This window comes from Dreissena polymorpha, chromosome 7, assembly GCF_020536995.1.
Source record: "Dreissena polymorpha isolate Duluth1 chromosome 7, UMN_Dpol_1.0, whole genome shotgun sequence".
Lineage (NCBI taxonomy): Eukaryota > Metazoa > Mollusca > Bivalvia > Myida > Dreissenidae > Dreissena > Dreissena polymorpha.
In genome coordinates, this window is record NC_068361.1 from 58142631 (window position 1) to 58169213 (window position 26583).

The 26583-nt window shown below is 34.6% G+C and overlaps 1 protein-coding gene across 1 annotated transcript; it reads left to right on the forward strand.

Moving 5' to 3' along the window:
* The first annotated feature begins 478 nt into the window (after positions 1–478).
* LOC127839734 (neuropeptide Y receptor type 2-like) lies at positions 479–16081 on the forward strand. The gene is made up of 5 exons (XM_052368121.1): positions 479–812; positions 4035–4480; positions 5899–6000; positions 8720–8828; positions 16074–16081. Exons 1-5 carry the CDS (start codon positions 479–481, stop codon positions 16079–16081), a joined length of 999 nt encoding a protein of 332 aa, XP_052224081.1.
* The last annotated feature ends 10502 nt before the right edge of the window (positions 16082–26583 follow it).

Consider the following 26583-nt stretch of genomic DNA (forward strand, 5'->3'; position numbering starts at 1 on the left):
GCGAGTTCCGAATTAAATATATTAACGAATGATCATTGATCCACAGTTGCCTTGTACAACAACTTTTTTCACAGAGAAATGTGATTTAACGTTTAAATATCGCTATTGTCCGCAAAAACAACAGTATTATGGTCAATACTTACATAGTTTGACAAACAATTAATAGTTATATCAAATTAATATTTGCATAAGCTAAAATGCATATTTGATTCAATTGTTTCGGATCAGCATATTTCAAATGTTATCCGTTTTCGAATGCCTCCGTGTTTACGCAGTAGTATCGATATGTACACCTACACACACATCAAGTGCTAACGACAGGTCATGTTGAACATTACTGGAATTGACAGTAATCAGTTGCAGAAACGCACAATTTATATTCGGTTACACGTCTATATGGAAACTGTTCTGCAAATATAAAGTCACAACGCATGCACACAAAATTGGCAAAATGGGTCCCAATTATGATAACGGTAGCATGGATCCGATGCTGAACGTGAGCGACCTTCTGGATTATGAGACTATCCCGTACCTAGGAGAGAAGCGCACCCTGCCCGTGTATGAGGTGGTGCTCAAAGTCATCCTATTCACCGTGATTATCATCATCGCGCTCGTCGGCAATTTGCTTATAATTGTGGCTGTCATTCGTCAAAAACAAATGCAGACGACGACGAACTTTTACATCGTCAACTTGGCGGTTGCTGACCTGTTGGTGACTATATTCTGCACATGGGTACACTTGGTGAATAACCTCAACAATAATGACTGGGTGCTTGGGCGATTTTTCTGCAAATTCAACACTTTCTCACAAGGTAAACGATTTCTTAGCTAGTTTAATTGTAATATAAATTTTGAATATGGTCATGTATTAACTGTTGTTTATATACTTTGCGAAATCTTAAATAATAAAAACAAAAGCTGAATTAACAAATTGCCCGCGCCGGGATTCAAATCCTGATCTTTGAAAGCAATATGTATTGCGCTTCCATGAGGTCGGTCATCAGGGTTTTTGATCGTATTTTTTACTGTGTGAAAGAACTTCAAATATACACGAGTGGTTCCCTAAATTCCGCGGAAAGCATTAAAAACGCTTTAGTATGTGCTTTTTATATCAACGACTATCCATGAAAGAAACGATATTTTGGATATAATTTTACATATCTTATGTTTGGTATTAAAGAGTAATTTTCAACGATTGAAAATGTTTAAATTATTTTTCAATCATCAAAGATTCGATGCAGAAAGTTTAAACTATATTCGTAAATTAAGCCAAATACAATTTACATGTAAATTACCTTTACAATCGTTTCCCTAACTATAGATTGTTAAAAAAATGACTTAGTACTTGAAAAAGTCATTGAATACATTTACTGAGATAATCGTAATATTTATTGTATCTTCATTAATTATAATGTCAACAATAAAAGTTAAATTTAACAAAAAATTCCGTCCACATTTACAACTAAGACATCTAGGAGATATAAACTTACTGCGTATTGTAATTGTAATTATAATGATGAGGGTAAAATAATAAGTTGTTTCCACTACATGTTTTGTTATTAGTTGTTTACTATGTACAACTAATTTGCCAATTTAATAAGAATATACAAATAAAGAAATCGTTTTTAGTCCATTTGCAGAATTGCTCTACTTTGTATGTAAAAACTAATTTTGCGCCTATGATCGAACGAAGCAACACTCATCAAAAACTCAAACTGTAATACATAACAAAAGTTTAGGTGCGCCTAGACAAGTTATTGCATATGAAACAACGTCGTTGAATAAAGAGTCTAAGACGCTTTTTGTAATAATTGATAGTTTGAATGATGTTTATATTCAATATATTTGTTAGCTATGAATGGTGTATCTTTTATTCGGAAAAAGTTGCCATTTTAGATAACTAGTTAAACTAATGACCGTCGTTCGAACATCCTTTAGACCGTTTACGCGTTCGTCCGTCAACAATATCTTTAAACGGAATCTCTTCCTTAACCACCTTATAATTTTGATGAAGCTTCTTATGAACATCAATTGTATGATGCAATGTAAAAAATGTTCAAATCGTTCCGGTCCGTGGATTATTTTTTTCATGGAGTTATAAAATCTATGGTCTAAATATAGTCTCTTCTAAAAGCACATTAGTTTGATATGTAACATAATAATTGAAGTCCTCATTCAAAGTTTATTCAATTCAATCATTGATGTCACATAATAATTGCACTCTTATATAGCAGTAAAATCATCTGAAATGTTAAGACGCAGATGTGGAATAATAGGTATTAACCTTAGTCAATGGCTTTTATAAATCAATTTGTCAAATCATTTTGCTGCGGTAAAAACGGGGTACCCAGGGACTTATTCGTGTACACAGATTTAAACATCAAAATAATTACAATTTCTTTTCCGACGAAACAATATCCTGTGAGTTAATATTTTGTATTTAGCATTGCTTATTGCTCTTTTAAAATCATTATACTGGGGTAAAAACTGACCAAAGGAAGAGGTTCGCATGATGTACATTGACTTTAAAGCAATACAACTTTTAAAACTATCTCATATGAAACAGCAGGGATCATTTCATTGAGTTTTTGGTTTGTGAATAAATAAATAAATAAAGGACTACTTTGTTTGATAAGGCTTTTCCAAGGATGTTGCACAAGCAGGTTCACTTTTGTATATTAGATATACAATATATATAATATAATATACATAAATATATATTTTATATCAGTCTATGCAAAGTTTGTTCGAATCATGTCCCTCGCGTCTACAATGTACTGGCCGCGGTGGTGACACGATTGATATAATAACATATTGTATGTCGAAATTACTGTAAAAACCTAAAACTTCAAGGCTCAGATCGTAACTATTTTATGAGACATGAGATATAAGTACGCAAAAGAATTGTTCAAATCATGCACCTTTGGTACAAAAAAACAGGCATTCCTCTTTTATTTGTAGAATACCTATTAGCATATTTTCACGAAGTGGTTCAAATCGATAGACGCCATTCCTCTTGTCGGTCATCGAAGCTACAAACAATATATAAACAACTTCCCACAACATTTTACTCTTAAAGCTACAGCAACAACGTCTCCTAAACCGCTATGCAGATTTTCACGAACCGTCACAGAAAATAATCGTGGATATATCTGCCTCTGCCTACATAATGTAGGTTAACAGAGCTAAAACAATATTCAAAATGTGAAATAAGTCTAAATTCGTTCATGCGATATGTTATTAATTGAAATGTGGACTATGTGTTATGTTTGGCTTGCCTCAAACAGCTTTAAAATCAAATTGCTTAGTACTGACCGTTCTCGGGGTTGGGTATGACAAAATGATAAGCGTTCCACAAACATGTCATATTTTCAGTGATTTATAATACGTTTTATCGGTCTATATATTATTTCAATATTTAAATCATGTGTAAGTAAAACTGATCATAACGAGTTCTGGTACAAAACATGATATGGAATAAACTGGAATCCATTAGGTTTAGAAAAAGAAATTTAGCATACCCAAATCTCATTCTATTTCTATCGATACAAATCATTTATAGGAAATAAACATAAATATGTAGTATAAAAAGGAAATATGACTTTCAGAACAAAAAATGTCCTATAATTTTACAATGTGGGAGAAAAAAGTAAATAAACCAGTGGCCTAACTGCTTAAACCAATGATAAGTTAATGAAATACCTTAATTGAATCGTTAACGATTAAAACGACTTCATTAAAAGAAGGGCAATATAAAATGTAATTTGAATTTAAGAAGAAACGCGTTATTAATGAAGTAATGAGTGATTAAATCATATACATGTACATAACATTACTAGCATTTGCGAAGCTCGCTATATTACGTTATAACGAGACGCATTTAAATACTGAGTTTAAATATTATAAACGTCTGAGTTGTTATATATATATTTTTTATTGTTTTAATCGTTATTTTCAAATTAATATCGATCATTACAGTTTCATATAATTGTGTATCTTTCATTTGGCTTCATTCTATTATGTTTATCTTTCAGTGTTTTGCTTGGTTGCAAGTTCTCTGTCACTATCACTTATTGCGTATGACCGTTTCTTCGGAATCGTATTTGCGCTCAAGGCGCACATGTCGAGAAGAAAGGCGCGTTTCTCTATTGGTGTCGTCTGGATGTGTTCTTTCATCATCGCGGCGCCTCTGCTCAAGTTCCGGGATCTTAATGTACGCCGCTGGATGGACTACACGGAGAGCTGGTGTGACGATTCGTGGCCTGTGCAACGAAAACATGTTTACGGAAGTAACATGACCATCGACTACATGCCGTCAAGGACCATCTATTTTACATTTGTTTCGGCAGTTCTCTACTTTTTGCCGATGGTTGCCATGTCAATTTCCTATACAATTATCATCATAAAGTTAGGTCGTAAAACAACGCCTGGGGAGCAGCTAAATGCGGGACTAGTCGCCCAGCAGAAACGGAAACGAAAGGTGGACATTCAGTCAGAGCTTTGTAATTAATATCCCGCCGTAAAGAGGGTGGGGGAAATTTGAGAGATGCTTTCGTCAGTCCGTTATTTAGTCCGTTTGCAAATATGTTTATAACGGTTTTGAATCCGCTCCATCTGCTGCACCCTCTGACGTATTTCAACGATACCGCCGCAAATGAGAATAAGGCAAAGTTAGTCACGCCAGCGAAATGATTTTTATGGGTTATTTCCTGCATTCTTAGACAAAAAATTTTTTGAGACAATGCGCAGACGCCAGTATCCGTCACGCGGCTGAAGCTCAAAGTTTAATTTGAGGGTCAAAGTTTTTGTAAGATCCATAAATTAAATAACATGTAAAGAACTTTCTTTAAATGTCTATAGTCAAACATTCCTGTCTCCATTGGCTTAGTATTTTCTATGCCCTTTACGAAACTTGACTAAAATGTTCAGGCTTTTTAGACGATATACATTTTCTCCCTAGTCAGAGGTTAAGTATTTGCTTTAAGGTTACATTTTAGCCTCGCTGTTCATGTGCGCTTTAGTGTCCGTTCCGTACCCAATATAGCCTTAAAAGTGTTCTAATGAAAATTTGCTCAAATGAGAATTCTTTAAAGCAGTTTCATGAGAATCTTTTTAAGGTTATATGGGATATGAAACGGAAACTAAAGCGAAATGGGTTTGCTCATTAATACCATTTCCAAACGGCATTTATTGAATCATTTCTTTTTAAAATGCTAAAAATTTCGTATTTCGACTTTATTAATCAATATGAAACTGACCCTTCACAGGGGTCGCATGACTTATATAGATTTATATTACATATTTGAAGTGCACGTCTTGTTCTTTAAAATACAAAGCCCAGAGATGCATAATTTGGCATGTTACATTGTATATTGGACCACAAGGTGTATTCAAAACTTCTGCTTCTGGATTCAAACCAACCCACGCAATAGGGTCATATTGTTTTAAATGTTAATTATTACACAATCCAGGTACAACCTCCTTTTTTCGTACACAACGAATTTTCGAAAACTTCGTACAACGATACATTCACGTGAGGTTGATAACCAGGGTGAGATAAATACTAACAAATACATTTTTATACTTGTTTTATGTTGAAAAGGACTTAGGTGTTAGCCCAACTGTTATAAAGCTGCCCCATATTAGGTTCGAAAAGTAAGATTTACGAATTATAAGGCAGTTACAACAACTGTCATTACGCAAAGTATATTAACAAAACTGAAGTGTTTTCTTTTGACAAAAATTATTTACACTCATTCGTTTCGCATACGTACAAGATTTTTTAAAGTCTTTAAATTTAAATGAGTAATTTTATATTAAATGACCGAGTGCTGGTTGTACGAGATAATTGAAAATGTATATACTTGTGATAATAGCTCGTGATTAATTATTTTGCAGGTAATAGCAATGCTGACGACAATTATGGCTGTATTCGGAATCTGTTGGCTGCCGTACCAGATAGTTATTTTACACAGTGAGCACCGGGAAACAAGGACAGAGGTAAATAAATGGTCAACATTATTCATTGAAGAAGAATAACAATTGCGGCCGCCATTATAAAATGAGGAAGGCTTACATATCCAACCGCCCTTATTTAACGAGAATGATTAAATACACGACCGCAATTATTTATCAAGCAAGGACAGAAACACGATAGACATTATTCAACGAGCAAGGATAAACACACGATCGCTATAATACAAGACCGACACTATTAAAAAGGGGGAATTAGATGACTGCCATTATTGAACGAATGATGGTAACATTTACCTCTTCGCAGGGGTGAATACACGGTCGCCATTATTAAAGGAGCAAGGATAAAAATACATGACCGCCATAATAACACTAGAAGGGTAACATACACGACCACCAATATTAAACAAGATTTATTTATTTCTAATATTCATACATGATATTATAAGCGATATCCAAAGTAACATTCGTCTATTTGCCGACGACACATCCCTATATATTATTATAGATGACCCAAACACGCCAAATGCAATTTTGCATAACGATATCAACCGAATATCTGACTGGGCCTTAAAATGGCATGTCTTATTTAATCCCTCCAAATCTGAAACACTAACATTCTCCAGAAAGCAACATCCGAATACCTATAATTTCACAATGTTGTCAACGCCAATACCGGTAGTAAGCTCTCACAAGCATCTAGGAGTTTTCCTTTCTAACGATGTAAGTGGCACATCCATATTAAATATATATCAGATAAAGCATGGAGTCGAATCAATATTATGCGTAAATTGAGATTTAAACTTGACCGTAAATCACTCGAAATAATTTATACGTCATTCATCCGATCGCTGATAGAATATTCAGACGTAATATGGGATAATTGTACTCAAGCAGAAAAACATGAACTCGACAAAATTCAAACCTAAGCAGCGCGCATTGCATGTGGAGCCTCCAAATTAGTATCCTTAAACGATTTGAAAAAGAAATTAACTGGGAACCGCTTCAAGATCGACGCGACTAACATCAACTAATACTTTTTTACAAAATGCAAAAATCCCTCACCCCTCAGTACTTGACCGACCTGGTACCTCAACATGTCGGAGCTGCTACTAGGTATAATCTCCGTAATGCAAATGCTTTACGCACATCCGAATCAAGATCAACCATTTATTATAATTCCTTTCTACCAGCAGTTATTCGAAAATGGAATATACTACCAGAAAAAGTAAAAAGTAGTGAATCGTTGAATATATTTAAATCAAAACTTAAAAGAAGTTTGATTAAAACACTATTGTACTTTTACATAGGGAAACGTTATCTCCAAATAATTCATACGCGGTTAAGGACTAAATCAAGTGCGCTTAATGAACAACTTTACGCGAAAAACATCATCGAATACCCACTATGTTCCTGAGGAGATATTGAATCCAATTACCACTTCTTCTTCGTATGTCTTAACTTAAACGCAATACGTACTACATTAATGAACAGTATCTCAAGCTTAATCAGCGATGTTGAGCTTGGTAATCTACTTTTCGGCAATACACATCTTACCGATAGTGAAAACTCTGACATTTGTCTACATGTTCAACAATTTATAAAAGAATTCCGGCGATTCTTCTAACAATCCGGTAATGGTTAGTTGTTGTTGTTCCAAATCCATGTCCTCGCATCTACAATCCTTCGTCCGAACTTCCTTATTGTATCCAAGTCCTCGCATCTACAATCCTTCGTCCTCATTTTCCTTGTTGTTATCCTTATATTTTTCCTTTTTTTTCTTTTCCTTACTACTCTTGTTTATTTTTCTTTCAAAACATTTGTATACATATCACTAATATTTCCTATGTCTAGCATACACAAAGCTGTATTATTCCTAATACACTGCCAATTATGTGTAAATATAATCGCAAAGAAAAAATCTATAAGAATTAGTTCTTCCGTTTCAATCCTTTTCTGATAACTATTGTATTGTGTATTTTGATATTTTGTACTTGCCAAAAAGAAATAAATATGTTTAAACTAAACAAGAGGGGAAAAAACACGACCGTCATTATTAAACGATAAATGGTGAATACCGATCGCTATTACTAAACAAGCATTCATTTACCTCGGTTGACTATTGGCTTATAAAACTGAATCGATTTGTTTTATCTCGTTAAATTGTGGTTCACATTGAGCTTATATGACTGTATTGATTGCTTTCAAAATGGTTGTGTACCATGTGCATTGATTCATTTTGCCTAAAATAATGGTTGGTAACCATGTGCTTACATATATGCATTGCTTTCTGTGACCTCGTATAATGGTAGTTCATAATGTGCTTATATAACTGCATTAATGTCGTGCACATCGGAGAACTGTGGTTCACCATTATATTCTTACATAACATCTTTGATTTATTAAACATCGGCTCTCTTGCAGCTGGCAGAATGGTGGTTTGCCACGTGCTTATATAACTTAATGACTCTCTTGCAGCTTGTAGAATGGTGGTTTGCCACGTGCTTATATAACTTAATGGCTCTTTTGTAGCTGGCAGATTGGTGGTTCACCATGTGCTTATATAACTAAATGGCTCTCACCAGCTAGAAGAATTGTTGATCACCATGTTCTTATACAATTTAATGGCTCTCTTGCAGCTGGAAGAATAATGGTTCACCACGTGCTTATATAACTAATTGGCTCTCACTAGCTGGAGGAATTGTGGTTCATCACGTGCTTATATTACTTAATGGCTCTCTTGCAGCTAGGAGAATGGTGGTTCACGATGCAGTTTTTTGCCGGATGTTTGGCCTACTCCAATGCTGCGCTTTATCCATTGATATTTGCTGGGTTCGCACGGAATTTCAAGCAAGGTATATTCTTTTGTCTTTCGTTGGAATTATTGAATATTGCTTTTAATGATGTTTGTTATTTTAAGCAGGTAGTTACATGTAAAAGCATTTTAAAATCACATACATTTTATAAAACATGCATGTCATAAAACTTATATTGACGTTTAGCTATGCAGTACTATATGATTCCTATTAAACAAAACAAGTGAGTTTACCAGCTATCAAAGTGACCTCAAATGTTTTATTTGTCATATTACGAAACAACACCCTGTGAAATATGTGCATTATGTGTTCCCTTATTGCACAAACACACAGACTGCAGAATAATTTTCGAATTTTGAGTTATAATGATCAATAAAATGTGTCAACATTACAATTGTTCAATCAAACTATCTGGCTAGTCTACCTATTTTGTCAAAGAAATGTATATTTAAGAATGTTTATATTGAACAAATTTATAACAAAATATTGTGTTCAGAGCATCTGACATTTTGAAATTACACTGAATTCTTTGTTTACAGTGCACAAAGTAAGCGATGCATATTTCATAATTCACACCGCATAATTAAGATCCAATCGCAACGGGAGATAACTGTAAAACTATTCATAAAATCATTTTGAATAACAAAAATAGTTTGCAGTGTCGTTATTAAGTGTAAAATACAACATTTTGTAGATCTTATGCGTGGTTAATAAACGCAATTCTAGCAAACTCGTGGCTTAATATATACGCAACATTCGTTGTTTATAAAAATATATATTACATTATATAGAAAATTTGTAATTGAATAAATTACGGTAAAAGTGAACTTCAATTTCTTGACACTGAGGACGTAACTACATTTCCAGAAATGATGCAAACTATTATTCTTGCAGCGATGGTGAAAATGAAAACAGACATGCGTAGAATGAGCCTATCAGCATTCCCCTCACGGGAGACAATCGGGACATCTACGTCGCGAAGGCTAAGTCTTCCCATCCTGAGGACCCGCAGTCCAATCGCGACATCAATCGATGGAAAGTCGATGGAATTACCACGGGTAAACAGGGCCATGAGTATGGATTTTGCTTGTCCTCTTATCAAACCTAACACTTCTGCATTGTAAACGTCACGTACGTCGACGAAGCTCCGGTTGATGGTTGAGCAAGATGTTGCAGCCTGGCAGCCAGAAAATGTGCATCATCGGAAGCCAAGAGTCAATATCAAAAAAATGTTTTTAAGAAATAAAACTGTAGAGAAAAGACAAGACTCATACGATTTGGACACTGTCCCAAAGAGTCACTCTATTGGATCTCTATTTTAATTACACCTGACGTAGATCTGTCTTTTTTCTCTGAAACCTATCTCCACAGTGGTGGTGGCGGGCGATTGGAATATTAATTGAAAAATCAATGAAATGAATTATTTCAATTAATTGGTCTCACAATCCATCCATTCATCAATTCATCCGTTTATCAATCGATCCGTCTATACATCCACGCAACAGTCAGTGCATCCTCATATCTATATATCGATCCAGTCATCGATGTACTGATTCAACCCCAAATCCATTCATCCATAAATTCATGCATTCATTCATTTTACCATTCATCAATGACATTAATATATACATACATACATACAACTTCGAAATTTCAAATCCGTCCAAGCAATTGCGCACTCTGCAAATCGACAACGAAACGCAAAGAGACTCCCAGAACATATATCCGCAAATGGAAACAAACATATCTCGGAATCCTCGACGATATCGAACAAGCAGATACTGGGTTTGGTACGGCGCGAAAAAGTGCATTGACGCGAACGAGCGTCAATCTACAACGCTAGTTTTCATGCTTAACTGCTTTTTGTTACGCCTGAGCGAACGTCAGTTGACGGACCTCTGAACATATGGTATGACAAAAAACTAGTAATATTTTACTAATTGTCGAATCTCTACTAAAGTCGTATAATCAGGGTTTGGTTTTTCAGTTTTGTGTAAACGAAAAAGAACTTGATTTGAAAGTTTAAACACTTAAAGGTATGTTGAAGGAGTTTCAATTGGTGGTATCAATTGCATTGCCCTAGTCAATAGGTCGGTCGATAGCTCAATCGGATGGTAAGGTGATCGGCCGTTTAGTTTTCGCACGATTGCATGACAATGGATTCATCTACGATCACATCGGTATGCTGTATATATAGGAGGAAAGGATGACGCCTGTGTATTTAAAGGGCATCAGGTCAAACTTCAAGTTTGTAACATGCACTCAACATCCATTAAGAAGATTGTCATTTGTAGTTAAATACCATATGAACGTTGGACACGGTATGTCCTAGCATTTGATACAGTATGGTACTGCATGGAGCAGGTCTGTCCAAGTTTGTTATCCTCTCACATTGTGTTTACATTTAAAGTATGTTCCATCCATTATCCTTACCTTTTACTTGATATATCTCGCTTTGCTTATGCTAGCACGTGGGATATTTAAACCATTAACAAATATGTAAGTCGTTGAAGAGAAATGGAGGTGGACATTCCATTGTGATTAACATACACGAACATATCAGATTAGTACTTGCAACTGCCTCATGTTCTGTTATAATTAAACATGAAACTAAATATGACTAATCCTTATAACTACAGTGAAAATGATAAGAAAAGAAATAAATTGCACAGAACGTATGTGCAGCTCAACAAACTTAACGGTTAAATTGAAACCACTAACACACACAACCTGGATTGTCATCTTAATGATTATTTCCCCTTATTGTAAAACATTCGTATACGCAAGATACTGTTCATTGGGACTTTATATCTATATATATATATATATATATATATATATATATATATATATATATATATATTATATATGCATTCATTAACAAGTTAAAGTAGTACATATTTTGAATTTCGATAATTGTTACTTATATTATAATACTTACAGAAAAGTAGTCATAACGCAAATAAAGAACAAATACAAGATTCTTGTACTCAAATAAACATACAGGGAAATTAAAAAGCAATGAAAATGCTTAATCTAGGTTGCATAAAACGTGTAAATCAATACTTCATGATATGTGTTCAAGACACTTACCTGTTCTCAAGAATTTTGAAATTAACAAGAAGTATGACCTCTATTCAAAATAGTACAAAGTTTGGAATTCTATGAATTGAAAATCTCTTTCTTGGAAATATTGTTATAGTTGTCGTGTGAGTATTTTTATTTTTGGTTAAATATGTGTATATACTGAATAATTATATATAGTGTACATTTGTTTACATAATACCTTAAAATCCAGAGTGTTGTAAGTTGGTATGATTACACCATTAGCTATTGAAACGACACATCGAATTGATATCGCTATTCACTAAAATATTATAAAGTAGAAACATTATTGAATGTTAGGGGCGTATTAGCTGGCATTATCAATATTATTTGTATGTCCCATATACTAAATGATTCTTCGTTGGCCAGGTTCAGACTTGAGAGAAATTTATCTAATGTCTTTTTACATGTATTCTCTCTTATCAAAAACGGTGATTCTCCCTATCACGGATAGATTCAAATATTCTTGAAGTGAAGGTCAAAGCATCATACTCTTAAATGTTAATTCATTTAAGAAGCTGTGCCATGGGCATATAAGGAAGCATGATATTCATATGCTTAATTTTGCGGTGATAAAATGTTAACCTGCATTAACTAGTGGGCTGGGTTTATCTACCAGTGATTTGCTGCTAACATTTAGAGTGTTTATAAATAGAAACACGTGTTTGAGCAGACAGCATACTTGGTATCGTATAGAATCATTATTTACATGTAAACTTGATTTGAGTCATTCGCTAGCTATTGGCTGAGAGAAGTTCATAACATTTCAAGTGGGTGGTGCTTAGCATTCACAGGGAAATTTGAATTTCAAGCAGACAACAAAAACTTTTTTCTATAAGTCAATAACTATATAACTAACAATCACCAAATTACACATACATATTTTGTGTATACCAAAGTATATGTATGCCAAATTTCATTGGAAAATATTAAATAAAAACTGCAATATTATGAAAAAATCATTTTTGTTTTCTGCTGTTAACACACCAGTGTACAGCTGAATAGTAGACATTTTGTGAGTTTGGGGACCTTTTATACTTCTTCTCCGGTGTTTAATTGTTCGACTGTTAACATAAATAGAATTATACGGTGTGCTGTCTTAAAACCTACTATGCTCTTTCAAGCAACATTAAAACCTAACGTTTAATTATTGATTCTGCAATATATAGCATAATTAGTCAAAGTTGTTATTGTATTCAAGTACCTATATTAATAAGCATCTTGTACCTATTCATTCCTATTAAGCCGCTAATATTCTTAAATAAATCTATCTTATAATAATACCATGTCGTTTTCAACTATGTGTGAAACATTTTGTCTTCATGTTGTAAGCAGATGCGTGAATAAATGTTGATTTGACGTGAACATAATGTTTTACTTGTTTTATTTAAGACAAATATAGCACAACGTTTGCGAGAATAAGTTTGCTACAATATGGGTATGGTATAAACATCCCAAGATGTTGTGCGAGCCCAGAAACTATTTAAATAGCATAGCATAATACATAAAGAATTAATTAAAATGATGATCCGGATGTTAGATTATTCATTTACTTTTATTTTAAAAAGTAATATTTTATCAACAGCACTTTTGTGCTTTATTTGACAATTTTAACACTGACATCCAAATCTGGGAAACTACTAGTTCCTACTACTTAGTGTGGGCACTGGATGTTTAAATAATTCATTGGACATTAACTGTTGACAGTGACATTGTACTATCTAAATATAGAAGTATATGGAAAAAGAACTGTATCTGTCTGACTTGCTTGCTGTGGTTATTGTATTAAAGAACATTTTGCTTTTTACAATTCGCTTTTTGCATGAGTGCTAACTATCATATGGTGATTCTCCACCCTGGCTGATACGCGTTTAATTGTGTTTCCATTTATAATTGAAAAGTTAATTGTATAAAACTTATCGCATGTTTCTATTTCAAAACCAAAAGTATAATATGTTGATGAATCTTTTAATGACAATTGTTCCACTCGTTCTTGTAATTAAATCGTTTACTAAGCTTGTCGGTTCGTTTTAACGTTGGTCGTCCTATTTTTTAAATGTTAAACGAGAAATGCACATCAGCCGTGACTGTTGTGAAACATCATTTTCGCTCAAATAACCTATTAATTATTCGGTTAATGCAATTAATCGGCATTGATGTTTTTGACTTTTACATCAAGCTGATTATCAGCATACGATCATGTAAAATAATATAATAAAACTATACTGACTTTGTCACTGTATTATAATTATGTAAGTCGTTATGCTTTACAAATACCAGTTTAAACAACATGCTGAATTGGTTTAACGCTCCATTTAAAATAAGAGATAAATGAAACATTCACTATGCATGTTTCAGTTCTTGTTGACATTATAATCTAATTAATTTTATTAAACCTATTTTAGGCTCTTTATGATATTGTCACGAGCCGAGCGGTAGCTGTGATTTTACTTCAATTTCTTTAACTTTTCCAAACTTGAAGCTTTTGTTAAAGTTAAACATAGAACTAAAATGGACTCTGATAAACAGTAAACTAAGAATAACATTTTGCCTATTCAGTTGTTTTAAAATTGTCAAAAAATACAAACTCAAGATTTATAACCTTCCTAAATTTTATTCATTCATAACGAATAAATAAATAACAACTTTTAATATATATATTTCTTAACAGACAGATTAATTTTCAGACATTTACATTATAATACAGCAATATACACGTACATGTGTCATGTTAAGTATTTGCACTTTCTATTTTATAATGTTCTAAAAAAATGACAAATGCAATTTTTAAGTATTTATAAAATTCAGTCTTAATTTTAATAGCTAAGTCTTATTGAAAACTGTATTTTAAATGCTTATATAAGAAAAATAAAATAGGTCTCACACCTAGGAAAACAAAGTTCAGAGTCCTCGAATGAGAATTTTTAGTGCCTTTTATACTCTCCAAAAGCGCACACATAACGTTGTGCAATAATAACGTAAAAGCGCACATATGAATTGTGCACAAAAATCGCACAAACAACACGCAGCAAAGCGCGCAAGAGCGCACAATAGAATTTGAGCGTTCTTAACACGGTAAATGTCACTCATATTAAAATGATATTTCTGGCGATATTACAATGAAGCAGTAGTCAAATACATATCAATTAAATCAATAAATCATTTATAAAGATGACTATTACCTTTTTAAACAAATTTTAAGAAGGAATATGAGTATTTAACAAAAGATATTGTATGACAAAACTGTCAAAATACTGTAGTCAGTGTAAACTACCCAGAAGGCACTTATGTCAGCATCAGGAAATCAACTTCCTGTTTATGCAAAAATGGCTGCCACATTAACAGACGCTTATACAATGAGACTTTTAAAAAGGATATTACAAATAATAAAGAAGCGCAAAAGGTAGGCATCGGCTGTTATCAGCTCTAATTTCCACACAGCATCCAATAAAAGCATTAAATAACAGTGACATAGTCATTTAGATGCAAAACATAAACGGTAAAAATGAACAATGTACATGTACATAAACACATGTTTTCATAAACAATCTAGGGCATGACATTACCCCTCCTTCAATTTTAAAGGTCCTCCTTTAAATAATTAAGTAATTAAAAATTTGTACTTTAACTCTCTAACAGTTACAATATCAGTAAAACTGTAATATATAATTTTTTTAAACACTTTGTACAGTGTGATTTAGAGCATTTTTTAAAGGTACAACACTTTGTACAGTATTATGTTTCACTGCTTAAAGCACAAGAACTACCATACAACAAAATGCTGTATAAACAATCACAACAAATTTCAATCCTATGTACAATAATAAATTATTTGAGATCAGAGAAAGTCAATATAAATAATGTGATGACTAGACTTCCAATTTGTACAAGTATACACAATGTAAATAATTTAACTGACTGTTCAGCAATATTTTTACATACAACAAAAAAATTACTCTCAAGAAAATCTTAAATACCATATATCAACTTGAATACCAAAGTTAATTAGTCAACATGTATTCACTTGCAAACATTTATACTTAAATAATTATTAAACCTTCTAAACAAAATGACTAGATAATTTAAAGCACTAAATGATACAATCCTGAATATGCAAAGCTTTAAAAGATGTTATTCAAGGTTTATTGTAAGTGAAATGACAATGTTTCAATGTTTCAGACAACTAATACATACGACGATGCACGAATCTTCTGTCGCGGTGGTTTTCCTTGTCATGTCTGTCCCTCGAGTCGTGATTTCTGGGGCGCAAAGGAGAACGGTCACGGTGCTGGTTGTATCGGACGGTAGATGTTTCAGTTGCAGAATGGTCAAGACGGTGATGGGTGTTGCTGTGGCTGTAATCCGGATGATGATATGTGGGTGGGGGACACTCAGCTGCTGGTTGTGTGGGTTGGTTTTGACTCCTCAGGATGTCAGTGAGGTCTGCCATGCTCTTTGTGAAGTCACAATTGAAGCGATACTGCTTGTTGATTTCTGTGTGTATATTTTTCAAGTTGTTATTGATGTCTGCCAACACAGCCATTATTTCATTGTGTCTTTTAACAGAAGAGTTGGATGAGACTGATGATGAAGATGATGAAGAGCCAGATGAAGAGCTGGAGTCAGATGTTGTTTCAGGGGCAAGAGCACGACATTCTTCGATGGTTGGCAGAGTGGTCAAAGGATCTTCTTGGTCGATTATGGCTTGAGGTGCTTCTGTTTGTGCGGTGTGAGATGGTGGGAGGCTGGTCAGGGTTAGTTGATTTGGTGCTAGCGTTGGGGTGTTTGTTGATGTTTCGATGACATTGATCAGTTGTTGCAGGGGGCCTATGCATTCCGAGAGGTTGACGTAGGTGATGGGTTGAGGTTGAAATGTCTGAAGAGGAGTAAGTCTGGACGGTTGTGCTGGAGAAGATTGCTGTAGGAAAGGAGACAGTGGCCAGTTGCTGACAGGACTCAGGTCTGGAAGCACAGACTGTATGGCTTGAGACAGAATGTCAGGCTTCTTGGAGATAGAGAGCCAATGGCGTTTGCTTTCTTCAGCAGAAAGGACAGCAACATCCCGGTCAGTAATGAGATATGGAGATTGATTACTGACAAGGAACTCTGGACTGTCAGGGATGTTTTTCTCCTGGAGCACAAGTGCATGACGACGGAAACTGTGAACATGCTTTTCCAGTTCTTCGCGTTTGAAACATCTGAAGAGGCACAGACGACAGTAGTATGGAGCTTGATCCAGACTCATGTGCTCCTTCAGGAAATGGTTGTACACGCGGTATTTCGCCTCAATGTACACTTTGTCCATCCGATGGTAGCATTTCAGGCACTGATAGGCGCGACGACGTTGACTACTGGATGAGAATTGAGACATGATGGAAAGATGATTGGATTGTCGACTGAAAATGAATAACAAGCATGTTGTTACTTTTCTTCTGAAACATATTTTTAGTCACATCACATCACTTACAAATAACTGTTCTCCACTTATGTCTTTGGATTATGTATATTTCCTTTCGCCGAAATTAAAATTAAAACATAAATAAATAATTGATTTCGTTCAAATTCTGATGAATTTAACACCCAATTACACTGAATCATTTCACTGACGAAAATTCAAATGCAAAATATCAACAACGCTCAAATTCACTGCTGTGCTTTCTGTTGCACTGTTAACTTGATAACAATTATTTTGTCAGACTCAAAACCCGTTCTTATTCTTAATCATTGCATTTTATCAATCAATAACCGGCTCATTGCCCATCACACATGGTGATTCATTCCCGACCATACTTAAGGTCAACCTTTCCCTATTCAATACCGTGAATACCCGTTCTTAAGACTTTAAACAACTCTCTGACATTTTAACTTCACAACTTAATCATGCCACAAGTTAACTATACATCTCTTCTATAACAGAATCACATTAGCACTATTCCATCACAAATACTGTTTTCTTTTGTTGACATTACTTATAACAACAATTACAAGAGCTGATTTTTTTTTCATAACTATGTATCCATTGTAATTTTTGAGGTGCAAATACTTTTACAGTTTTTAAAAATACACATTTTTAAGACACAAATAAATAAACAATATAATCTTTTTCTCTGCATCATCTAATGCAATGAAGTTCATACAATCTTGGTTTACACTCATGTACATGACTAAAATAAATGTTATAACTGCGCACAAAATATTTTAAAACACAATATGAAACATCATGGTTTAAAATTTTAACTTCCGTTGTTCTTTCAGAATCCATTTTGGTACTTGATCTCCTTCGTATGGCTTGAGTTTATTATGATGAACAATTTTTTCATTTCCTTGCTTGTCTAGTTGTAACTTGAAATTCACTTCTGAAATTTTCTTGCTCACCAGGAAAGGACCATCGTATGTTCGTTCTAACTTCGGTGCTTTTCCAGGCTTTCTTGCTTCATTGAGATACCAAACAACATCACCAGTGTTGTAAATGTTTATTGACACTCTTGCATCATAAATTGCTTTGTTGCGCTTGGCAGCAGTCCCAAGGTGATCCCTTGCTACCTGATGTGCCTTTTGAAATCTTGACCGCAGCCAGTCGACATAATCTCCATACGATGTAATAGTGTTGTTGTCGCATGTTGTTGTGCTACCGAACACCAACTCTGATGGTAAACGGACTTCTCTGCCAATGGTAAGAAGGTTTGGGGTCAAAGTGGTCGACTCACTAGGTGTGGCTCTATAAGCTCCTGCGAGGCATCCTAGATTCTTATCCCATTGGTTTTGTTCTCCACAAAGGTATGCCTTTATCATACGCACCAATGTCTTGTTAAAACGCTCTGTTTGACCGTTGCACTGTGGGTTTCGTGGACTGGTCCTTATCTTTCTTATCTCCAGCATTCTACACAACTCCTTGAAGACCTTGCTCTCGTAGTTTCGACCTTGATCGCTAAGGATGTTTAGCGGACAACCCCACCTTGAAATGTATTCATTGAGAATGCAAGATGCGCTCTGATCAGGTACAGCTATTACTTCAACATATTTACTGAAAAGATCAGTTAGCACCAGAATATATCTGTTACCCCGGTCTGTGAGCGGCAGTGGACCAAGATAGTCTGTTGCAAGCACATCAAATGGTGCACCTGTTGTAATTGAACCCATAGGCGCTCGAGGTGTCTTCATTGGCTTTTTGTTCGCAGCACATGTGTCACACCTCTTAACATGCAAAAGGACATCAGTCTTCATTGCATACCAAAAATACCGTTGCCGAATTTTCTCTAAGGTCTTCTTAACACCCAAATGACCTGAAATTACAGAGTTGTGATGTTCAAAAAGAACATCAGTTTTCATAACAAATGGAACAATAAATTGCAAGTGCTCATCAGTTTGGTTCTGTCTTATGAATTTCTTAAATAATAATCCATCTCGAACAAATAAAACATCCCAGAGAACCCAATAGTGTCTCGAAGCTGGGCTGAGTGCTAAGATGTCATTACAGCTGGGCCTTTTGTTTGTTTTTTTCGCCTCCAAAATACAGCTTATATCTGGGTCAAAAGATTGTAACTTCTGAAGGTCTTCTAATGATTTATTGCATGCCCATGGTACAAAGTTTGGAAGCTGAGTTTGAAGTCCTGAACTTTCAGGCTTGTCTTCCATTTGTTTTGTTGACCTTATTGGTTGGGTATCGCACGTTTGCCCTTTGCAGGTTGCATTTACTCCCGTCAAACAATCATTTAAAAAGTCTTCATGAACCATGTCTTGTGCTTTTTTTGTGCACTTCTTACACGGACCACACTTTAGAGGCTCATTCATGTCTTCTAAATTGCAGTCGCAGTCTCTTGGGTTTCTACACCTTGATAAGGCATCGCAGTGACCTTGCTTGTGTCCTGGTCTGTATTCAACAGAAAAGTCATAATGTGACAAGATTTCAATCCATCTTGCAATTTTTCCTCTTGGTTCCTTAAGCTTGAAAAGCCATTTTAATGCTTGATGGTCACTTCTCACAACAAATCTTCGGCCTAACAAGTATTGTCGAAAATATTCAACAAAGTAACGGATTGCAAGAAGTTCTTTTTCAGTTACGCAATAGTTTTTTTCATTCTTGTTAAGTGCTCTGCTTGCATATGCGATAACACGTTCACGGCCATGTTGGTTTTGGTGAAGTACAGCTCCAATGCCAACGACACTGGCGTCAACGTCCAAGCAGAATTCTCCAACCTGAAGTGGATATCCCATTATATTTGGACTGATCAGAATCTTCTTGAGATCTTCAAAAGACCTTTGGCAGTCATCATGCCACTTAAATGTCACATCTTTCTTCGTGAGCTCTACCATTGGTCTAACAAGTTTGGCAAAATCTTTAACAAATCTACGGTAATATGATCCCATAGCAACAAACTGTCTGACCTCTTTGACATTTGTGGGTACCGGCCACTGAACTATCTTTGCAACATTGATTGGGTTAGGCTTTATTCCTTGTTTCGATACCACATGCCCAAGAAACAAGACTTCTTCCTGTAAGATTTCACACTTTTCGGGCTTCAACTTCAATCCAGCAGCTTCTATTCTCTCTAAAACTTCATACACTCTGCTCATATGCTGGCTAAAATCGTTGCCAAAGACAATCACATCATCAATATAAATAAGACATGTTTCCCATTGTAAACCTTGAAGAGCAAGCTCCATTGTCCTCTGAAAGGTTGAACAAGCATTGTTGAGTCCAAACGGCATTCTCAACATTTCATAATGTCCATATTTACAGACAAATGCACTTTTTGGTATATCTTCTTCTTTGAGTGGGATCTGGAAATAACCACTAGTAAGGTCAAATGTGCTAAAATATTTAGCACCAGCTACAGCATCTAGGCAATCTTGCACTCGCGGCAGGGGAAATCCATCTGGTTTGACAAGGGCATTTACTCTTCTATAATCTATACATGGTCGGACCTGTCCATTTTGCTTCATAACAAACAAAATAGGGCTTGCCCATGGTGACGTACTTTTTCTTATTACTCCCTTGTCCAGTAACTCTTTTATTGCCTTTTTTTCTGCTTCCGCATAAGCCATTGGCACTCTTCTTGGAGCTTGTTTCACTGGTTGTGCATCACCTGTATTGATAGGGTGCTCTGTTAAGTTTGTCAAACCTATGTCAAGGTCATTTTTAGAAAAACTATCTTGAAATCTAATGAGCAGCTCTGCTATGACTTTTTTTTCTTCTTCATTGCAATTTTTAACAGACGTATCGTACAATTTTTGTAAGTGTTCTGGAATTTCTTTATTTTCTAAGGATATTTCTTCTTGCACCTTATTGATAATTTGCTCCGATTTGTGACTGAAAGTAACTCGGCGTACTGAGAAATTATTGTCCTCTTCCTCTGTGTGTTCTTGACCTTTAAGTGTACTTTTTATACTGTCAATTTGTTCGGCTTGGCCTAATACTGAGTCTTGATTAATATCCACACTATATGGGAATGGATTTAAAAGACGTATTTTACTTATCGGGTTTCTATTTATATCAACTAATACTGAGGCCATCTTCAATGGATATGTTTTACAAAAGTGTTGTGTAGGTTCTACAATAAAATCTGTTTTTTGAGACACATCATCTAATTCTTTACGCTAAATAAACACATCAATGACCGCTTCGCTGAGAGGTGGAATAATGAAATGGTCCGTTGCTGTTACTTTTCGAACATGGTTTTTCATTCCAATTTGAATACATGGTATATTTTTGCCTTTCAAAACTATGACTCCCTTTGACAAAAGTATATCTGCGGGAGCTCCATCATCATTTTGCAGAATGTCTATTCCTAACAAAACATTATCCTCAATTTCAGCAACAATCAATTCTTTGTACATTGAAACTGGCCCTAATTCAATATTAAAAAATGCTTTTCCACATTCTTTTAAAGGAATTCCACTTGCACCTGTCAAACAAGCTGATTTGTTAAGCTGAGGTCTAATTTTAGGGTCCAATTTATTGTAAACTCTGTCTGAAATGATTGTTCTTGTTGCTCCGGTATCAGTTGTTAAAATAACTGGCACATTTTCAATATTACCTTTGATATAGACACCACTACTAAATGCTCTTTTGCGCCGCACAATTTCTTCGGCTACACTTGCTGAGTCATCATGGCCATTTATGCTTGCCAGGACCTCCCCTCGGCCAATCGGCTTGGTCCTGTCATGTTTAAAGGCTGATTTTGATAAAAGACTTTTCTTGCAACTTGCCAATTCTGATACCTGGCATTCTTCAGTGGACAATCCCTAGCAAAATGATTTTCTTGGTTACAAGAATAACACTTAATTGTCTTGGGTTTTTGCTTAAAACCATGTTCAGTAGTTTGTTGTTGTTGTTGGGCTTGGGTTAACTGATTTAGTTTTTCAAGAACTTGTTGCAATACATTAGTTTCTTTGCTTTTTGCAGCCTCTCCTGAAATATCAGTCTTCATGTCACATGTTTTGGTATTTTCTGAATTAAATTGCTTTTGCTGGCTCTTGTTTGGGACTCTATAGGCATGTTGGCTAGTGTCTTCATTATCTGTTTCAATCACTTCATAATCTATTTCATTTTCTGATCCCGAAGTTCTACGCACAAATTTTCTCTTTCTGTCATCGTGAAATTGATGCCTAGTTCTGGTTTGTATGTAATTTACAACATGGTACACTGCTTCATCAATGTCCTCGGGTTCCTTAATAAACTCAATTTCTGACCGCACTTCTTCATCTCGTAGACCGTCCAGGAATCTTCTCACTAAATCTTCTTGCCGTGTTCTGTAGTCTCTCCTTGTATGGGCTTTGTCATACAGACGTTTAAGTTCTGCAGCATACTCCTCAGCTGTTTCACCTACTTTCTGATCTCGTTTGCTAAATTTTACAGCAAAAGTTCTTGGAGTTTCTATGACCCTAAATCTGTTGTTAATTTCACTAACAAGTTCTCTATAGTTGGTTAAAACTTCATGATTCAGTTGAGTGAACACAAATTCACCAGCACTGCCTTGCAATTTTGGTAATAAATTGTCAAGTTTTTCTTCTTCATGCCAATGAAGTCTTTCAGCAATAATTTCAAACCTATTAATCCATACTTTCCACTCATCTTTGCCAGTAAAAGAAGGGATTTTCATGCTTGAACTGCATTTATGAGGGTTAAAACTTCTTGTTTGCCTGTCATAAGACCTGTTCTCCCTTGGGTGCTGGTAGCCAATGTCCCACATTTGTTCACCCTGACCTCTGTCATTACGGAAATGGTTATTGTTTGCTTCCTGTTCCTGGGGGGAAATTTGTACTTGTTTGTTGTTTTTATCACATAAATTTGCTAGAAGTGTTGTAACATTCTGTAAAGCATTTGACATTTGATTTTGCATTGACACCATATTTGTGACTGCATCTTTCATCCAGTCGGTTGTATTGCCATTTGACATTTCTACGTTGGAAACACTTTTGTTTAATCTAGGGGTACTGGACTTAGATGATGTTGGTGCTGTTTTATTTTCTTGATATGGTTCTTCAGAATGCTGGTTAGCTGCTGTTCTGAAGAATACTTCATTCTCTTGTTCTGATTCGGAGTCTGACATTTTGCTTTCGAAGACTGGATTCATTCGCTGAATCTATGTAGAAATCAAAGATCCCACCGCTGCCACCATAAATTATGTCACGAGCCGAGCGGTAGCTGTGATTTTACTTCAATTTCTTTAACTTTTCCAAACTTGAAGCTTTTGTTAAAGTTTAACATAGAACTAAAATGGACTCTGATAAACAGTAAACTAAGAATAACATTTTGCCTATTCAGTTGTTTTAAAATTGTCAAAAAATACAAACTCAAGATTTATAACCTTACTAAATTTTATTCATTCATAACGAATAAATAAATAACAACTTTCAATATATATATTTCTTAACAGACAGATTAATTTTCAGACATTTACATTATAATACAGCAATATACACGTACATGTGTCATGTTAAGTATTTGCACTTTCTATTTTATAATGTTCTAAAAAAATGACAAATGCAATTTTTAAGTATTTATAAAATTCAGTCTTAATTTTAATAGCTAAGTTTTATTGAAAACTGTATTTTTAATTGCTTATATAAGAAAAATAAAATAGGTCTCACACCTAGGAAAACAAAGTTCAGAGTACTCGAATGAGAATTTTAAGTGCCTTTTATACTCTCCAAAAGCGCACACATAACGTTGTGCAATAATAACGTAAAAGCGCACATATGAATTGTGCACAAAAATCGCACAAACAACGCGCAGCAAAGCGTGCAAGAGCGCACAATAGAATTTGAGCGTTCTTAACACGGTAAATGTCACTCATATTAAAATGATATTTCTGGCGATATTACAATGAAGCAGTAGTCAAATACATATCAATTAAATCAATAAATCATTTATAAAGATGACTATTACCTTTTAAAACAATTTTTAAGAAGGAATATGAGTATTTAACAAAAGATATTGTATGACAAAACTGTCAAAATACTGTAGTCAGTGTAAACTACCCAGAAGGCACTTATGTCAGCATCAGGAAATCAACTTCCTGTTTATGCAAAAATGGCTGCCACATTAACAGACGCTTATACAATGAGACTTTTAAAAAGGATATTACAAATAATAAAGAAGCGCAAAAGGTAGGCATCGGCTGTTATCAGCTCTAACTTCCACACAGCATCCAATAAAAGCATTAAATAACAGTGACATAGTCATTTAGATGCAAAACATAAACGGTAAAAATGAACAATGTACATGTACATAAACACATGTTTTCATAAACAATCTAGGGCATGACATTATTCTGATCAGCATTACAGTTCATTTAAGACGTATTTATTCGAGATCATTATCAAACCAAAACAGAACACTTCATGGTTTCGCGTAAAACTGATATGAAATATTCATGTTATAGTTTATACATAAATATTAAATACAGTGGAATATCCAACGAACTAAATGTAATTATATTATAAATATTGTAAATTGATTGCAAATTGAATTAACAATAATATTGGGATAAATTTAAAACAAGGTCTTATCTTATCTTTAGTATTTTAAACTAAACTTACTATTCGATCTTGCAGCCTGTCACCATTTAAAAAAAACATTTAATGAAGCTAAATGTTACATTCTCTCAAAAACTGATATGTAATTCAAAATATTACAGCATTTAATAAAGAAGCTCCAAATAAGTGGATGTCTATATAAACCGTAGAAAGCATATGCTCAGAAAAACGGATGTTGGGTTGTGCCATCTATCGGATTTTCTTGAAAAAGTTAACATAGGGGTAGACAGAGTATATATGAACAGTTATTTCAAAATCCAACTTTGTTCTTTTTGTATTTATATAATGAGTTGGTTATTGATATTGCACTTTACTTTGATTGCGTTGACAAGGTCTTAAAGATAAGAATTAAGTACGTTTTAAACTTGAGAATTATTAAGTACCTTTACATAACATCAAACATGGAATCCTTCTTAAATGTAGTGTTGCTGTTGACAGCATGAGTTTCAAATGCAATTGCTTCCGAGAAACCTTACATGTATTTTGAATTTCTTTCTGAATTTAAGAAAATAAAGATTCTCAAGAAAATAGACTTGAAATGGAGACACAAAAACAATAACAAAGTTAAATCGAAACTCGCGACAAAAATAGACTTGAAAGGTAACTAGCATTCTAACCATCCACAACTCAAGCTTATAGATGCGCTCTTTCGGTCGGACTTTTTTTCAAAAAGGAGCTCACATGTTGACTTTATAATGCATAATTAAACGTGCTTCAGTTGAACAAAACTAAAACGCAAAACCACAACATACACACTCGTATACACACACAACGTCTGTGTATTACTGTATGGTTAAAAATACTTGAACTCGTATATATCTTTTCAGTGTCTTTGTTCAAACAAAATTTAATATATTTGCATCGACAATATCAAGTCGGTTATAAAAGCATGAAGGTCAATTAGTTATAGTGTTATGATTTGGCACTTGTTGACTTGTCTGTTATTAAAGGAAAGCGCGTGGTATCTTTTGTTTCTCTCCTTAATATGTTTATGGAGTTGTCGTATTACCATAGTTATATGTTTGAAAGTGGGAACCTTACAGAGAGGCACAAATCGAATGCGACTACCAGTACAGTCCTCTCATTGTATCTGACCAACGACTTAAACAGACTAACTTTAAATGACGGAGACGCCTAAATCCCGTTTAAACTGGCATCTTTACCTGTCCAGTTGATGAAGTCTTTTTCCTTTTTCTCAAATTTGTTTCCAAAACCGGTCACACGTTTCAAACCATATTGCCGTTGGTATGCTAGAATACACTTCCGCTGGAACAGTTATTAATCGTCAACATGCTCTTTTCTATTTGTGTTTATATGACACGCTGAGTGATTAAACAGTTGCTTCTCAATTGCTATCGATAATATAGTTGATGTCTTGGAGTCAAATATGTAAGTGTATTCCTTAAAGAGTTACAAGACAAACTCACACGCTACACTATGGCCTCGGCGAACTTAAAACGCTCGTAATAATTACATTTGACGAGCGGTATAAACTATTGCATACAATGATATAATTATTTGTTTTATAGATGTGTATACAAACTGCTATAAAAAGTTTGAACAAAAAACTGTTTCATTTATAGTAAAATGTTTTACAAAAAATCGACGCATTATAATAAAACAAATGAATACTCCGGACTATGAAAAG